A 16,263-nucleotide genomic window follows, 5' to 3' on the forward strand; every position below is an offset into this window, starting at 1 on the left:
CAGTTCAATTCCCATTAGAGAGAGAGAATTAAATTAAGTTCCAGGGGCTTTTGACATACTGATCTCTAATGGGTAAATCTGAGCCATTTCTCGAGTTCTTTTGCTCTTGTTATTTTGCTCCAGGTGAAATATATGTAGTTCTTGTGCTTTTGACATACTGCTCTCTAATGGTCTGGTAAGTCAAATTGATCATAACAATTGCTGGGCTCGTTGGGTACTTGGTTTAATGCGGGTGTATCTTTCTGCCAAAGTTATTACAGTTTATGTCTACTTGGTTGAAATTCAATTACATCTTACTTGGTTGACGACATTAATGCACTTAATCACAAGGCACTGTACTTACTTGGAAATTTCTTGTCAGGATCTAGAAATAGATGGTGATGTGGAGTTTCTTATTTTGGCTAGTGATGGGCTCTGGGATGTGGTGCCAAATGAGGTTAGTATGCCATATACCAAATTTGGTACACGTATCTGCGTTATTTCTTTTGAGTAATATCCCTGTTATGCTTTTGATATGGATGCGGAAATTTCTTCTTTACAAGAAGCCCTAGTCACTTCAATTGCTGAAAAGGACGATTTGGGAATGGTAAAACTCTATACTTTTATCCATTTATATGTTATGTGAAATAATTTCATTTTCTAAAATGAATGCAGCAACTTACTGATGCCCTTTTGGACATGGAATCTGAAAGATCAATTTGGACAGCAAAGGAGAAAGAATACCTAGAAGCTAATCATAGATTGAACATCTGCCTTGATGAGAACCACAAACTTTCAGAAGATTTGATAAAGGTACCTTTGATAGGGTTGCATGTTTTAGTTCCCCTAATGTACGCATTGGGAGTATGTTCGCTGATAAATATTAATGCTTTAGTTTGAACACATCCAATTTATCTTTAGCTTGGATTGGGAGTATGTTCGCTTGCAAAATTATTGTAAAAAAATGAAGCCTGAAGTTATCAGCGATCAATGACATTCATATTGGATTTTGCTAGCTAGAAAGTTTTCTTGAAACTGATTAGTAAGCTTACGTGAAAAAGATTTACTGATCTAGGGACAAATTGATAGTAGTGCCTCCACTGGTTATTGCTTATTCAACCATTAAATGCTCACGAAAATGCATGCATACCTGGCATAAGCTCCTGGCATGTGTTTGTATTTTAGAAAAGAAAAAATCATGGATGTGTGGATCACAGTACTTTCTCTAGTCGTGTAGACATGCATTGATGTTTTCCTTGACACAATTTTTTCTTGTGCGCATATAACAAAACTAAGAGTCAGCAGAAGCTTCACTCACTGTTTCTTTCCTTGTTTGTGCTGATTGGTGCATATGGTTGTTCCAGCATGCTGTTGCATTTGTGAAGGACGAGGATAGCCCTGAGGCTGCAGCCCGGAAGCTTACGACAACATTACATGCATTGTTGTAGAATTACTGATTTGTGTATTATTTGAATGAAACCTTGGTCATGTACAGAAATTACTGTATGAAAAATATATATTTTAATATGCTGTTGCTACTGTTTTAAAATAATTTTTTTTTGTGCTTAACTCCTTTTTCCTGTGAGGCTGGCTATATAGAAATATTTTTTTTAATCTGGGCGAAATCAATTTTTCTGTGAGTTCACTTAGACCGACAGAAAAAAACATGTGTTTTTCTGTGTGTTTATTTCTTTTTTCTGTGTGGATTAACACACAGAAAAATTAGTTTTAATCTGGGCGAACGTAATTTTTCTGTGCGTGTAACACCCACAGAAAAATTATTTCTGACGGTGAACCCACAGAAAAATTTGATTTTTCTGTCATTATATTTCTGTGGGTATTTTTCTGAGGGTACACCGTCAGAAAAATATTTTTCTGACGGTATTCACATTTTTCTGTGTGTTTTCGCACACACAGAAAAATGCGAGATTCCAGTAGTGTTTGAACACTCGGCAAATAAGCTCTTTGTCGAGTGCTGTTCGAAAAACACTCGGCAAAATAATTGTACTCGGCAAAAAAGGGGGTTTGCCGAGTGCCAAAAAAACACTCGGTAAAGAAGTGGGTTTGCCGAGTATAAAAAAAACACTCGGCAAAGAAGGTGATTTGCCGAGTGCCAAAAAAACACTCGGCAAAGAAGGGGGTTTGCCGAGTGTTTTTTTTTTGCACTCGCCAAAGAAATAAGATTTTTTTTCTCTTCTGACCTTCAAACTTTTTCTAATCTACACATACAACATGTGGTACTCCATGTTAAAATTTGGTACATTTTTTGATCTGTTTGCTATATTTAATTAATTTATTGTATTTCAAGAAATTTTTTGATTTAAGTCAAATTTGAACTGCAAGTGATTCAAATAATAGAATAAAATGAGTAGAAAAATGATAGTCATGTTATTAAGTCCAGTGTGAGGCCTTACCTTGGAAATGAAAAGAAATTCCGAACATCTCGTTCAGGAAACACGACCACGAATGTGTGGCCGAATGGTTTTTAAATTCTAAAAAAACAAATGAAGTTTGAAAATCATGAGATTCGTCATGATGTGATGATATCATACATGGAGGTTGTGGTAAAAAATTGATAAGGTTTTGTACGTTTTGTCACGTACGATGTTTATAAACCGAAACATCTTAAAAGAAGAATTATAGCGTTGAGAAAGATTCGGTAAGATTTGGAGTCAAAGTGATGGTCGAATTGGGGTTTGACTTCAAAACTTTTTGTATAGGCAATAGAGAACATAGATTGTTTTATGTGAAATTTTGGTAATTTTTTAGATCCGTTTGATAATTTTAATTTATTAAGTGCAATTATAGAATTTTAATTGATATAAATTGAATTTGAGCTATAACTGCATGAAATAATGAAATAATATTCATAGAAAAATCAAATATATATTATTGAGTGAATTTGACAAGGTATTTTTAAAGTACATCGGAACAAATTTAGAAAAATACGTTATGAAAAAGAAGGAAAAGAAAGAAAATGAAAAAAAATACTAGATTTGCCGAGTGCCCCTAGTCTGGCACTTGGCAAAAAGGGGTTTACCGAGTGTTAGATCTGGGACACTCGGCAAACCCCCACTCATATACCCCGCATCCGGCCGCACATAGCCACACACGCACACACCCACCCGCGCCACACACGCACACAGGCACACCCACCCCCGCCCGCCGCCGGCGCCCCCTGCCCCTAGCCGCCGCCGCCCGGCCCGGCCGGCCCCCAGGCCCGCGTCCGCCCCCTCCTCTCTAGCGTCCCCCTCGTCCGTGGCTCTTATTCTTGGCCGATGCCTAATAGGGCGACTGGGCGCTACCGCGCCGAAGGGCCAAGCGGCCGAGCCGAGGACCGCCGCCAGGCGCCAGCCACCTCCGTAGCTCCGCCATCGCGCCACGCCAAGTGAGTTCCTAGCACCCGATTCTCTTTTGGCCTCCTCTTTGCTATTCCCCCAAACCCTAACCTCTCTCTTGATTTGCGTTAGGCCATTAGGAGTCGCAAGTCTCCTCGGATCTCTTGTTGCTTCCCACCCCACACGGCAACACAACACATGGCCGCATGGGATAGGCAACGGTCGATCTGTAATTTTCTCACATAATTTAATCTCACAGGAATATTGTGTGACTTTGACAGGATCCAAGGAGGAGGTCACAGCGATTTGGAGGATCTCAGGGTTAATTATGATTTTTCTATATTAATTTTCCTACCTTGATTTTGTATTTGTAATTTTTTTCACCACTACTAATTTTCATGTGACTGTACATCAGATGCCCTTTCTGTAAAGGATCCTCAGCTAGCAATGGGGCTGCTCAACTAGAAGGTCCTTTCTTTCACTATATGCTTAATTAACTGCAAATTGTGGATTATCAATTCTGGATTTGTTAATTTTTTTAGATCCTGTTAGTGTCATTATCAATTTGTCATGCCTTGGTAAATTGTGTATATTGAACTTTTAGTTAGGTACTATTTTGTCTTGGATCTCTCAACCAAAATTTGCTTCTTTTGTTGGATACGCATATTGTGTCCAAACTATTTTTAACCATAAAAAATCATTTTTCAAAACCACATATTATTGTTTTAGCAAAATCACTGCTGCTAGCTATGAAGACCACACTGAGAATCATTATTTATGTTTTATAGTCTATTATTATCCAAATCATATTATATGGTAGTAAATACCAAGTCTCTTGGATGCTCCGTGTTTGTGTGAATGTTACTATATTGAGGTCATTATCTGCTTTCAGTATGCCATTCAGTCTTGTATAGCCATCTGTTAGTTGGTATCTATCCCATTATTTTGAATTTTAATTTTACATGCCATGGCCTGAAAGTTGGGACAAATATCTTTGTAATAATGTAGCACAATTATCTCTGTTCTGCTAGTTTGTGAAGCTGCAACTGCAATGTTGTGCCATTGGGTTTGTAAGCTATCATCCCCAGCACAATGTTTAAACTCACATTTGCTTTCAATATGAATTAGTTACTTATTTGATCATTAATTCATTTTTGTTCTTTGAAATTCATTGTAGTCTATTTCGTTTGAGTCTCATGTCCTGGACACCTCCATAAATGGCAACTGTGAGCATGGGACTGTGATATATTCATGTAAAACCTTCTCCATGCTCCTCTCTTGCTTATGTAGTTTTTACCTAGCTATCCATTTAAGTCCACAGTTTCAAAAATGTTACTCCTGATTCAGTTCAGATCTTACTAGGTGCGAACAAAAGTGGTCACACAAGGCATTGCTGTAAATGCTATCCCTTTGCTCTGTTATGCCCTTCAATCACCGACTAAAAAGTTTAGTTCAATTAATCTGCATGTACAGACTGAAAGGGTTAATTTGCCTAAATTTGCAGGGCCATGATAGGACGATAGGTCAACACATCAAGATTATTTGGTCACACGAGACATTGCAGTAAATGCTAACCCTTTCCTCATATAGTTGCTTCATACTGTACTGTGACATTCATTATTTTATTTCTATACTTGGTTCATAGAATCAGCACAGGTTATTTAACTTATGGGACAAATTTCAGAATAGAACGATTGTTTTCACGGTGCAGATAAAATAGCTATGGAATAGAGGTATTAAAATAGTTCTACCATGCTACCTGATTATGTTGATCCCATATGTATATATAAATGTCTTAACCATCTTTTTGCAATGTTTGTGGTAATCTTTTTCTTTTGCTTCATAGGAATCTCAGGTACATAGCAAAGTGCATGGTGTTCTACTTTATGGTCTGCAAATAGAGACTGCACCCAAAATAAATGGTGCTTTCTGTTTCCCTTTTGTTTGTTAAATAAGCCGATGTATCCTTAATCTATCATTTACCGGGATGTTCTTTTCTCCAAAGCCTCTCATTTCTCAATTCAATTGTTGACATCATGTCTCAATTTCTAATTAATTGGTAATTGTAGTCTCAATTACTTGGGAATTTCTTCTACTCTTTTTTTCATGACACCCATTCATTGGTAATAATTAGTTCTTTAGTACTCCGTGTGTCACTGCCTCTTCAGAGATGCAATAGCCTACCTATACCATATAAATATGCTGAGAAAAAAATATTTTTTTTCTTTGGAAAATAGGTTTGCCGAGTGTAATTTTCAAAAACACTCGGCAAACAATAATGATATGCTGAGAAAAAAATTAATTTTTTTTCTTTGGAAAATAGGTTTGTCGAGTGTAATTCCCCAAAACACTCGGCAAACGATAATCCTTTGCCGAGTGTATTTTGAAAAACACTCGGCAAACCACTTTTTTTTTTGCCGAGTGTCAAATTTGACACTCGGCAAATTATTTACCGAGTGCGCGATAAAAAAAATGCTCGGCAAATAGCTATTTGCCGACACTGTAGATGACGTGTGCTGTTTGCCGAGTGTTACACTCGACAAAGCCTTTGCTGGGTGTTTTTTGGTCTTTGCTGAGTGCATGTGGTACACGGCAAAGTCACTGTTTCTGTTAGTACAGTTGATGCTGGCGCCAGCGGCCTCGGTGATTTAGCCGGGAGGTAGTCGTGTTCTGTCGATGGCGCAACAACAGTTGTTTATTTTCAAGATGTAGCCCCTATGGATCGCGCGATCAACGGTCGCTTTCTTATATTATAAACTCTTCTCTTCTTAATACAATGATACGTACACTTGTGTGTATTCGAGAAAAATATAAGCTTGATGAAAAACTATAAAATTTTGAATGGTGACAGAAATAATTTTGGAAGCGATGGAGTATATTATTTAACTTAACACACTTTTAATTTAAGCTGCGCTATTTTGTCTCATGCAGTTAAAATATTATTATTTTAGCTGAGACATTGTTTTGTGAACTCCTTCGTTTGAGCAAGCTTCGCATGCGTGTTAGTGCTAACTGTGTTGAATTCTCTGCGGTGAGATCCAGAAACGCAGGCAAAACGTTGTTCTTGGTGCCATGCATAGGCAAGGGCGAACCCGGCTCGATCGGTTCGAGTGCCATGCCATTCAGGCAAAACACTGATGCCATTCATGAACCGTTGCAAACGCAAGATTTACATTTACTACAAGACTGTATAGCGAGTGCGCAAGAATTCATGACTGCACTATCTTCTTCTCGCGTCGAATCGCTTCCACTTGCTGGAAACGGGCCGCCGGAGTCGCTTCGTTACCCCACTAATCCTAGGAAGGAGTACATGGGAGGGCAGTGAGAACCTATATAAGCACATTCCTGACACGACGCTACTTCACGATAGCGACTGCAAGGCGCAGTCGTCTCTAGTGAGAAAACACAACCGATCAATCGAGAAAGTCGATCGATCAGCAGGCTGCAGGCATGGTGGTGTCCCCTTGCCGGAAGGAGGAGCGGGTGGCGCGATTCCTCAAGTTGGTAGATGGAGACGGCAGAGTGATCGTCGTGAAGCCCGTGATGCTGGTGACCCTCAAGGTGCAGGACACGCAGCGGCGCGTCGTCAAGCGCACCATGCGGAGGACCGACAAGCTGCAGGGCCTCATGGACTACTACGACGACGTGGTGTGCTCTGCCGGTGCCGCCACGCGCGGCGCGGGGCGCTTCGTGTTCGATGGCAAGCGGCTGAAAGGTGAGAGCACGCCGGAGGACCTCGGCATGGTGAACGGGGACAAGATCGACTTCTTCGAGGATCTGATGTCTGGCTGATCGTCTGATCGATGGGGCGGTCCGCTTTAATTTCCTAATAATAATTCATGTGTCTGTTCAGTTCAAGTACGGGTGTTACAAACTTACGTCTAATGTTATCGGGCATCTGAAATACTACGAGGCTAAGGATGCTTGACACGTTCGTGGGTATCTGGTTGCACTTGCACCCCGGCTACTCAAAAGAAAAGAAAGAAAAAACTGGTTGCACGCCGAATCTTCGTAAAACCGAGCCGCGCATGACGGCCAGACCTTACTATAAATAGGAACCGTAATCAGCGCACGCCGGCTGCAAAACCTAGCGGCGGTGGCGGTGGCGGCGGCAGAAGCAACAACGTCCGGAGACGACGACAGCAGGATCGAACAATGCACATGGCGCCACCGTGTAAGCCATTGTTCGTGACCCCCGTCGTCGAGGACGAGGAAGGGCGCACGATCACTCGCACGATGCGGAGGAGCGACAGGCTCAAGGACCTGACGGACTTCTACTACGCCATGGTGCCCACGGTCCCGCGCGGCGAGGGTGCCTTCCTGTTCCGCGGCAAGCGGGTGGAGGGCGGCCGGACGCCGGCGGACTACGAGATGGAGGACGGGGACCGGGTCCACTTCTTCCTGGCGATGAAGCCGAGCGCGTTCATCGCCGTCACGCTGCAGGACCTCAAGGGCCACCGCTTCACCCGCACCATGCGGTCATGCGGAGGACCGACGCGGTGCGCGACGTGATGGACTTCTACTACGCCATGGTGCCCGCCGCCGGCGAGTCGCACTTCGTTGACTCTCGTACCGGGAAGCATGATGGTAAGCAGACTCCGGCGGACCTTGAGATGGAGGACGGGGATGGATTCGATGTTGTTCCCGAAATCCCTCACACGCCCAGAAAAAAACGGGCAAAGATGTGAGGGATACTGGCATACTGCTGCTATAGATTTTGTCATCGCATTTCAAAGCCTAGAATGCTAGTCCTTACCAGTAGAAGACGGCCCCTTTGGTTATCCCCAACACAAAGAATCAAGTGCATCCTATATATAGCTGTATCCACTACAAGGAATAATCCGCAAGATCATTTTTGCACTCAGTCCATGTCTCTCGATATGTCAGACGTGCTCACGTGCATGACCATTTTTTTTTTTTCATTTTTGCACTCAATCCATGTTTCTCGATTGTCTGCTTTATTTTGTACCTGAACTGCAGCGAGTTTATTTCCGCGTTGCATTTTGATTAAACCATGGAATCCTCAATAACGTGGATCCTTTGTTCGTTTTGTGTTGAACTTATTTTTTATAGCGAGAAGTACAATTAGTTGCAGAAATAAGAATGCTTTTATAAAATTATTATTATGTTAATTCTGAAGTAGTTGACAAATATGATATATATTCCCTCCATCCCAGAATAAATAAATTTATACAGATTTTTAGACAGGTTAAGGACACAAGCAAAAGACGCATATACCATCACCTCCTTTCATTTAGAAGGATATCTATGGTATTCGGCAGTTATCGTTGGCATGCACCCGTAATTAGCTTCCATATTAGGAGACAATGTTCCATGTTTGTGTAGAAAAATATAATTTATTTTGGTATAAATTTTAAACCTTACAAAATTATTATTTTGAGACACAGGGAATAACAATTAGTGGCCATATTCCATTTGTGATTTTCTACTATAAATAAAATATGTACTATATACAATGAGGTATATATTATGATCCTGCTTTGAACGGTCGACATGTCATGCGGATGGGATCCACTAGTAGACAGGTGCACGTAGGTAACGAACTACTTTTGTCGCGGCAAAAGCGTCGTTCGTCATAATTTTTTTTTGTGAATTAGTGACGAATTTCCCTTGTTCCAAACGCACCCACGTACTTCCTTTCCTTAGGAACGGCACCCTCCAAAAATCCTGCAAAAATCCTACAATCCAAACAGGCCCTGAGTTCCTCCCTCATAACTGTAACCGTTCTTATAGTTTTTCTATAAAAGAGATACACAAGTATTCCCATTTCTACTAAAAGGAGATATATTTTATATTAGTATTTCTTGAGTAAAGTAGAGTTTTATTTTTAAAACCAAATCATTTTTGGTTAGTTAAAGTCTATCAAAAATATTTCATGGTATATGTAATGAATCTTGTTTGAGGTCGTTCATCCTGTTCGATTGATCGTTTCTGTGGCTTATAAGCCGGCTAATGTTGTTTTGTTGTGAAAGAAAACATTGTATCATGGTTGATACGATCAAGCGAACAGGGTGGTTATAGATGTTTGTATATTTTTCTTTAAACTTGATTAAAGGTAGAAATTTTGATGTAGAATGAGGCTGCGTTTAGTTCGCAAAATGAAAATTTTTGGATGTCACGTCGGATGTTTCGGGGGATGTCGGAAAGGGTTTTCGGATACTAATAAAAAACTAATTACATAGCTCGTCTGAAAACTGCGAGACGAATTTATTAAGCCTAATTAATCCGGCATTAGCGCATGTTAGTTACTGTAACACTTATGGCTAATCATGGACTAATTAGTCTTAAAACATTCGTCTCGCGATTTTCAACCAAACTGTGTAATTAGTTTTTTTTGTCTATATTTAATACTCCATGCATGTACCGCAAGATTCGATGTGATAGTTTGGGGTGAAAATTTTTGGAACTAAACCCGCCTGAAGCTAAACCAGGCCTGAAGCTAAAACAACTTACGCCGAACTATATACTATATTACTAGGCTGTGTTTAGTTGAAGGAAATTTAGGAATTTAACTACTGTAGCACTTTCGTTTTTATTTGGTAATTAGTGTTCAATCATAGACTAATTAGACTTAAAACGTTCGTCTCGTGATTTTTAACTAAACTGTGCAATTAGTTTTTTTCATCTATATTTAATGCTCCATGCATGTATTGCAAGATTTAATGTGATGGCTATTTTTTGAGAATTTGGTTTTGGACGTGCCATAGTTTCGAATCAAATAGAGAAAGTATACCGCCCGCCAGAGACCCCAGAAGGCCACAGAACCCGTAAACCCGGCGGGCCCGGTTCTGCAGGAACACGCAGCTGCGCGCGCGGTGACGCGGAAGGCGAATCGGTATCCTGCCGCCGTCATATTCTCTCTCCTTCCCCGATCGATCCCCACCCCGCACGATACTTTTCCCCCTCTCTGTCTAGGGTTCCCCTTCCGATCCTCCCTCGGCCGCATCAGGTAAATTACTGCTCCATCCGCCACGCATTCGATCTGATCCCGCGATTCGAGCCCTCGCGCACCGATCCGGGTCTCCCCCCCCCCTGCAAATTTCCGCGGCGGAGTTTCGTACCGTCTTTGTTTTTGCAACATTCGAGTTTATTATTCTGGAGGAGTTGTGCTCTAGTGTTGAGCAAGCGTTGTTGAATTTTTGTGCGACGACGGTGGTGTGTTGATTGGATGTTGAAAGAATTGTAGCTGTTTGAGGTCGCAAGCAAGAGCCGCGGAAGCATCTGCGCCGAGCCATGGATAAGGGGCTCTTCACCAACGACGGCTCCTTCATGGCGAGGTTCAAGCAGATGCAGCAGGAGGCGCAGGAGAAGGAGAAGGCCGCTGCTGCCGCTGCCTCATCGGCTCCCAAGCATGCGAACCCAAAGCAGGGGTTTGCTCTTGCGGCGAACAAGAGGCCATTCCAGCTGAAGAAGGCTGGTCCGGTAGCCTCGGCTGGTAAGCTGGCCTTTAGCCTCAAGAAGGCCAAAGTCGCGGTTGCACCTGTCTTCTCAGCCGATGATGAGGACGAGGATGCCGCGGATGTGGAGAGGGAGGAGCCCGCCAAGCGCCAGAAATCTGTGCAAGCTGATGCTCCTGTGGCAGCTGCCCCGGCCGGGGCTGTTGGTAATCATTTATATTTATCCATTTCTTGCTGTTTTACTATTAACTCGTTTAGTGATGATGTTTTGGGTTGTAGTTTCCATCAAATGATTAGGTGCAAACATGTTATCAGACTTTTAATTCAGTAACCGAGCTAGAACATCAGTGATATATTATCTTTTAGCTTTCCATGCAAGTAGTGTTTTTTTTTTTTGCCTTCAATTCAGTTGCGGATTTAGATAATCTCATTGAATTTGATGCAAACCATTTCAGCATGTGACATACCTTAGGTTTTTACTATTGAAATGAGTTCTGTATTCGGATTTCCATTCCTAAAGTATTACCCTGGTGCAGATGATTGTACTATCAGTTTCCATGTAGAGTTCTCTATTCCATCCATTTGATGGTGTTGTCCTGGCAGTACTGCGATAAAATTTGATAGTGAAACTAAGTAATATCTATATAGTTTGCATTTCATTTTCTTATACATACTGATTTAACTAGAACCCAGTACCGCATTATACTTTTATTGAAACTAAAGGGCTGTTTGGATGTCGGTAATATTTGGGTTTTGTATGGTTTCTAAAATATACCATAGGATTTAAAGCTTCTAGGTGTTTGGATACAGCAATTTAGTTTTACAAACTTTAGGATTCCAAGTACCATGTTATTTGGAGTTCTTGAAGAAAAACCCATTCAACACTTCTTTTTATTTTTAAAAAAACAAAGCACGCCTCACATTTACTTTCTCACCAATGCGAGTTATGCGGCGTTGGCCTGTCAAATTTCGTGCACTACTATTAGTAAACACATTCCTAATGTACAAAGTTGTATTGTGTACATTCATTCTGGATTGTTCACAGGCTTACCTTAGGCTCTTTCGATCTTCCTTATATAAACTGTTGCTATGTATCAAAGCTAGTAGTATCTATGTATCTATCTTTATTTAGGATTCCTGTGGTGGCTAGATTATATAGTATAATGTATAGTTGATCTTAAACGAAAATTACTAACCGAAAACCACCAAATACGCCACTTTTTTTATATATTTTAAAATATGGTGTTTTTCACAATCAATGTTATTATTTCCCATGTATTCAAAACTATGGTCTTGAAATTTTGTATCATCTAAACATTCCATAATAATATTGAATTCATGCATTTATACAAGTGATAAAAATGAATCTTGATAGCTACAAATTGCAATGCTAGTGGTGGTGGAATTGACCAACAACGTTTTATTTTTTAGATTAGAAATAGCCATGGAAATTGATTGCTGTTGCACCAAGGTGTTGTAAACTCTCCTTTTTTGTATGATGCATACATTCTTAGGTTTACAAAAAAAACATCTTCCTCAGCATCTGCATACATTATCAGTCGCTATTGTCAGCAGAAAGTCGTGAAGGTTTTGTCTTTTTCTTATGACTGCAGCTTATAGATTAACTAAATTGACATTGCTGGGAAGGATGTGATTGAGAGAGTTGGAGGCTCTACTGCAGTAATTTGCATTGCCTTGTCATTCGCTTGATATTAATCAGTTCTTTAAGTGACATGCAGCCCCACCCCCACCAAATGATATGACAGTGAGACAGGTCGCTGACAAATTGGCAAGCTTTGTTGCCAAAAATGGGAGACAGTTTGAGAATATCACACGGCAGAGGAATCCTGGAGATACACCATTCAAGTACGAACAAGCTACTTTTTTTCTTACCAACTCTATCTGTTTTTTTTGTTGTGGTTTTTCTCAATAAGTTCGATTTTACTTTCAATCTCTGACTTTAAGAATTATTGGTATATAAATCATGGGTCATTTGCAGGTTTCTATTTGACAAACACTGTCCAGACTACAAATATTATGAGTATCAGCTTGCTGAAGAGGAAAAGGCTCTTGCTCAGTCACAGGAGGCTGAAGCATCAAAAAGTGGTTCGTGGCACAATTTCTTTGTTGTTTTCTATAATTAACTTCTGTACAAGTCTTGATGCTGTATGCTCTTGTTAATGCAGCTAACTCTGGCATTGCAAGCTTCAAGGCACCAGGTGGTACACATAGAAGCTCATTTGAACAGAAGTCTAACTATCAGACACCTGCATCAGCTTTGTATGGTGCATATGAGGGTAGTTCTTCCCAAGGAAGCTCTTCTAGTTACGGTAAAATTTGCATACATTGTTTCCTTGTCTTTTTCATATGTTATTTAGCTAATCCCTCCATTTTTTTTACATGTCGTATTAGGTCTGTCCTAAGTCAAACATTCCTAACTTTGACCATCAATTTCAAAAAATCCATGTAGTGTCAGAACATGTGAACATATATTATGAAAGTGTTTCTCATAGTGATCTAAAAACATAAATCTTTTGTTGTTAACCTCACAATTTTTTTAAAATTGATGGTCAAAGATAGAAATGTTTGACTTATTAGGGCAAAACTAATACGACATGTACAAAAACAGAGGGAGTACTTTCTCTATGTTACTGGACTGTGTTCACCTGGTTACTATTTATAGTTTGCAAGTCATCTGTGTCTTGCACTTGTATTGCCTATAAGTATCTTCTTATTTCTGATGTTGTGAATGTTCTGTTTCATTCTTTTGGCTTAATGCATGCAATAGATATGTTGTAGGGTTTCTGTTGTGAAACACCAAGACCCTATGCTTGTCATCTCCCTGATCTATAGTTTGCTTCAAAAGTAAAAACCATCTTCTTCCAACTTGGACTGTCTGATTGTTAGTATATGTGCTCAATGGTAGCTAATCTTGTTGCAGGTGATCATATGACTCCACCGTCAGATCCTGTAGCATTGATGGAATTCTATGCAAAGAAGGCTGCACAGGAAGAACGGAAGCGGCCACCAAGGCAGTCGAAAGATGAAATGCCACCACCTCCTTCTCTTCAAGGTACCTCTGCAACATTATTCTCCTTGTTGAAAGAATGTAGAAACTTCAATGTTTATTCCAGCACTACTAATTCTTGTTTTGCAGGTCCTCCTAAGAAGGGACACCACATGGGTGACTTCATTCCTCAAGAAGAACTTGAAAAGTTCATGGCACGCTGTAATGATGCTGCAGCACAAAAGGCTACCAAAGAAGCCGCCGAGAAGGCTAAGATTCAGGCAGACAATATCGGGCACAAACTTCTATCTAAGATGGGTTGGAGGGAAGGTTAGTCCCTGAGTACTTAATGACATAGTTACCATTACAGTAATTCTCTGTAAAACCTTGTCACATTTTTCTTTTCAAAAATAAATTGCTTTATATCATTAAATTGACTTTAAAACAAAACTATAACCACTTGAATGGTAGATCAAATTTAAAAGTCCACGGTATTTGTGAGGCTGAGGGCGGGTCTGGTGCAAGCGGTAGTCTTACCGCCTGTGACCGGAAGGTCCTGGGTTTGAGTCGCGGTCTTCTCGCATTGCACAGGCGAGGGTAAGGCTTGCCACTAACACCCTTCCCCAAACCCCGCACAGAGCGGGAGCTCTCTGCATTGGGTACGCCCTTTTTTTAATGACTGATTGATGTTTAAGTTTATGACAACAGTACAACACCCATCTGGACCCTGATCATCGTTGCTTTTATTTGTTGGTGTCTAGCCTGTATCCATCTCTCTCTGTGTTTTAGTCATGTTCATCAAGCAAACCTTCAATAATGTGATAGTTTGCTGTGAACAAAGCCTTCAATCCCAAACTCCAGATAAGAACTATCTATGATAGATTCTTTTTCCTTAGCATTATGTTGCATGCATTGATTCTCAACATCCTAACACTGGTGGGAGTTGTTTGTTGGGCCTGTAGTCAAGGGAGTTAGAGATATTTGCAGTTATGCACCATTCCACTTCCAGGTGTTACATATAGTTTACTCTGCAGGTGAGGGTCTTGGTAGCGAGAGAAGAGGCCGTGCAGATCCCATTATGGCTGGAGATGTGAAGAAGGATCATCTTGGTGTTGGCGCGGTCCAGCCTGGTGAGGTCACCTCTGAAGATGACATCTACGAGCAATACAAGAAGCGAATGATGCTTGGATACCGCTATAGGCCGAACCCTCTGGTATATTGGCTGCCACTGCCTGCTTCCAGGAGTTCCCTGCTCTTTCTGTTTGCCTAATACTTCTGCTATATCTGCAGAACAATCCAAGGAAATCATACTACTGATACAGGGGAGTTCATCTGAGGGGAGATGTAAGGCACTGATTTTGCTGCATTTTTGCTCACAGAACTAACAGTTTGGGGATATCACTAACAGCATTGAAAGTTTTTGTTCATCAGCAGAAAAGTCAAGAAGTTCGTTATTCAGCATATTTCTTGGAATGCCACAGATGTGAGGCTTCTGGGGGTTCTACGAAGATTTGTTCTGTGTAGTGTTGATCTTTGTGGCTTTAAATGTTGTGTTGAAACGTGTATCATGTTTCAAACAGTGATATATTGCTTTCTTGGATCAGTATATTTTGTCTGATCATTCAGGATTTACTCCGCCCCAATATCTTATCATAAGGTACAAAATTTGTGTGGGGAGGGGTTCTATTCTAGAAAGGAAGCATGAGTGTTGGTACGCGGAACCTGGAGTATTTGAAGCTCTTAGGTCCCGACGGTAGAGGTCCGGACGTCTCTGGCTCTGCATTTTAACAATGAACTGTTTTTCTTTCTCTTAAAATGAACTAGGAACTGGGAAAGTCACTATTTTTGGTTTTACCAGCTCCAGCTTCATGTACTGTAGCAAAGAGTTTGAGTTGTTTGGAGCCGTACCAAACACGGCCTTACTTGAAGGGACATAGCCACGAACAGCCTGTTTGCTTCGGTTTAAGCTAGGGTTTATCACTCAGTCAATAGTGTTTTTCTTTCACAATAAATCAGCGTCAGTCGGGCTTATCAGCTCAGAAACGAGCCATAGGCTGTGCTTTTTGTTCTATTATTAGTGACCCTCACCTCGCCCAGCAAGAATCCGAAGGAAAAATAAAGTGTGTGGATTTCGCCCACCAAGAAATGGAAGACAAAATGTGTCTGGATGTCTTGTTCTGTTGCCTTAGTTTTTGTTGCCCTAGTTTTTGTGCGAGTCGTTTGTGCATCCAAACGTGTCCTCAAGCCTCAATATGTTGGTCGAGTGTAGATTACTGTTATTATACCATATATTTAGTGGCAATAAAACAAAATTCGGATGGCAGGCCGGTCCAGGTTGGCCTAGCATAATACGCGCGTCCCATAAACTTCTCAACTAGCGTGGACCAAAACTTTTAACCTAAGGCTATGTTCTTCTGCTCGTAAAGCCGTTTGTGCTGATTTGTATGGTTGATTTATTGGGAGAGAAAAAATATTGTACCATAACTTATAAGCCGACTTATAATGAGAGCCGAACACTCCC

The 16,263-nt window shown here is 40.8% G+C and overlaps 3 protein-coding genes across 6 annotated transcripts; all 3 read left to right on the forward strand.

Annotated features, from left to right (window-relative positions):
• Positions 1 to 365: 365 nt before the first annotated feature.
• On the forward strand, positions 366 to 1,427 carry LOC136544472 (kinesin-like protein KIN-7I). The gene is made up of 3 exons (XM_066536626.1): positions 366 to 586; positions 655 to 792; positions 1,344 to 1,427. The coding sequence occupies exons 1-3, from the start codon at positions 515 to 517 to the stop codon at positions 1,425 to 1,427; spliced, it is 294 nt and encodes a 97-aa protein (XP_066392723.1). The 5' UTR covers positions 366 to 514.
• A 4,639-nt stretch (positions 1,428 to 6,066) lies between these two features.
• Positions 6,067 to 7,235, forward strand: LOC136542496 (small ubiquitin-related modifier 1-like). The gene has a single exon (XM_066534966.1). It carries the CDS (start codon positions 6,768 to 6,770, stop codon positions 7,107 to 7,109), a length of 342 nt encoding a protein of 113 aa, XP_066391063.1. The 5' UTR covers positions 6,067 to 6,767; the 3' UTR covers positions 7,110 to 7,235.
• A 2,912-nt stretch (positions 7,236 to 10,147) lies between these two features.
• On the forward strand, positions 10,148 to 15,414 carry LOC136542497 (SURP and G-patch domain-containing protein 1-like protein). Of its 4 annotated transcripts, none has more exons than XM_066534968.1 (9): positions 10,148 to 10,287; positions 10,525 to 10,941; positions 12,475 to 12,601; positions 12,735 to 12,841; positions 12,922 to 13,065; positions 13,677 to 14,072; positions 14,777 to 14,955; positions 15,033 to 15,086; positions 15,174 to 15,414. In XM_066534968.1, exons 2-8 carry the CDS (start codon positions 10,572 to 10,574, stop codon positions 15,057 to 15,059), a joined length of 1,350 nt encoding a protein of 449 aa, XP_066391065.1. In that variant the 5' UTR covers positions 10,148 to 10,287; positions 10,525 to 10,571; the 3' UTR covers positions 15,060 to 15,086; positions 15,174 to 15,414. The 4 variants fall into 4 exon arrangements, with proteins under 4 accessions (XP_066391065.1, XP_066391066.1, XP_066391067.1 ...); XM_066534969.1 differs by having other exon boundaries at positions 15,177 to 15,414; XM_066534970.1 differs by having other exon boundaries at positions 13,677 to 13,808; positions 13,893 to 14,072; positions 15,033 to 15,414.
• Positions 15,415 to 16,263: the final 849 nt, after the last annotated feature.

This window comes from Miscanthus floridulus, chromosome 3, assembly GCF_019320115.1.
Source record: "Miscanthus floridulus cultivar M001 chromosome 3, ASM1932011v1, whole genome shotgun sequence".
In the NCBI taxonomy this organism is placed as follows: Eukaryota; Viridiplantae; Streptophyta; class Magnoliopsida; order Poales; family Poaceae; genus Miscanthus; species Miscanthus floridulus.

Bases quoted from the DNA above. Each gene is read 5' to 3' on its own strand.
- LOC136544472 (XM_066536626.1), top strand. From the start codon at position 515: ATGGATGCGGAAATTTCTTCTTTACAAGAAGCCCTAGTCACTTCAATT. The intron at 587-654 runs GTAAAACTCTAT...AAATGAATGCAG, and splicing joins AAAAGGACGATTTGGGAATG to CAACTTACTGATGCCCTTTT. The intron at 793-1,343 runs GTACCTTTGATA...TGGTTGTTCCAG, and splicing joins TTTCAGAAGATTTGATAAAG to CATGCTGTTGCATTTGTGAA.
- LOC136542496 (XM_066534966.1), top strand. From the start codon at position 6,768: ATGGTGGTGTCCCCTTGCCGGAAGGAGGAGCGGGTGGCGCGATTCCTC.
- LOC136542497 (XM_066534967.1), top strand. From the start codon at position 10,572: ATGGATAAGGGGCTCTTCACCAACGACGGCTCCTTCATGGCGAGGTTC. The intron at 10,942-12,474 runs GTAATCATTTAT...AGTGACATGCAG, and splicing joins TGCCCCGGCCGGGGCTGTTG to CCCCACCCCCACCAAATGAT. The intron at 14,956-15,032 runs GTATATTGGCTG...CTATATCTGCAG, and splicing joins GCTATAGGCCGAACCCTCTG to AACAATCCAAGGAAATCATA.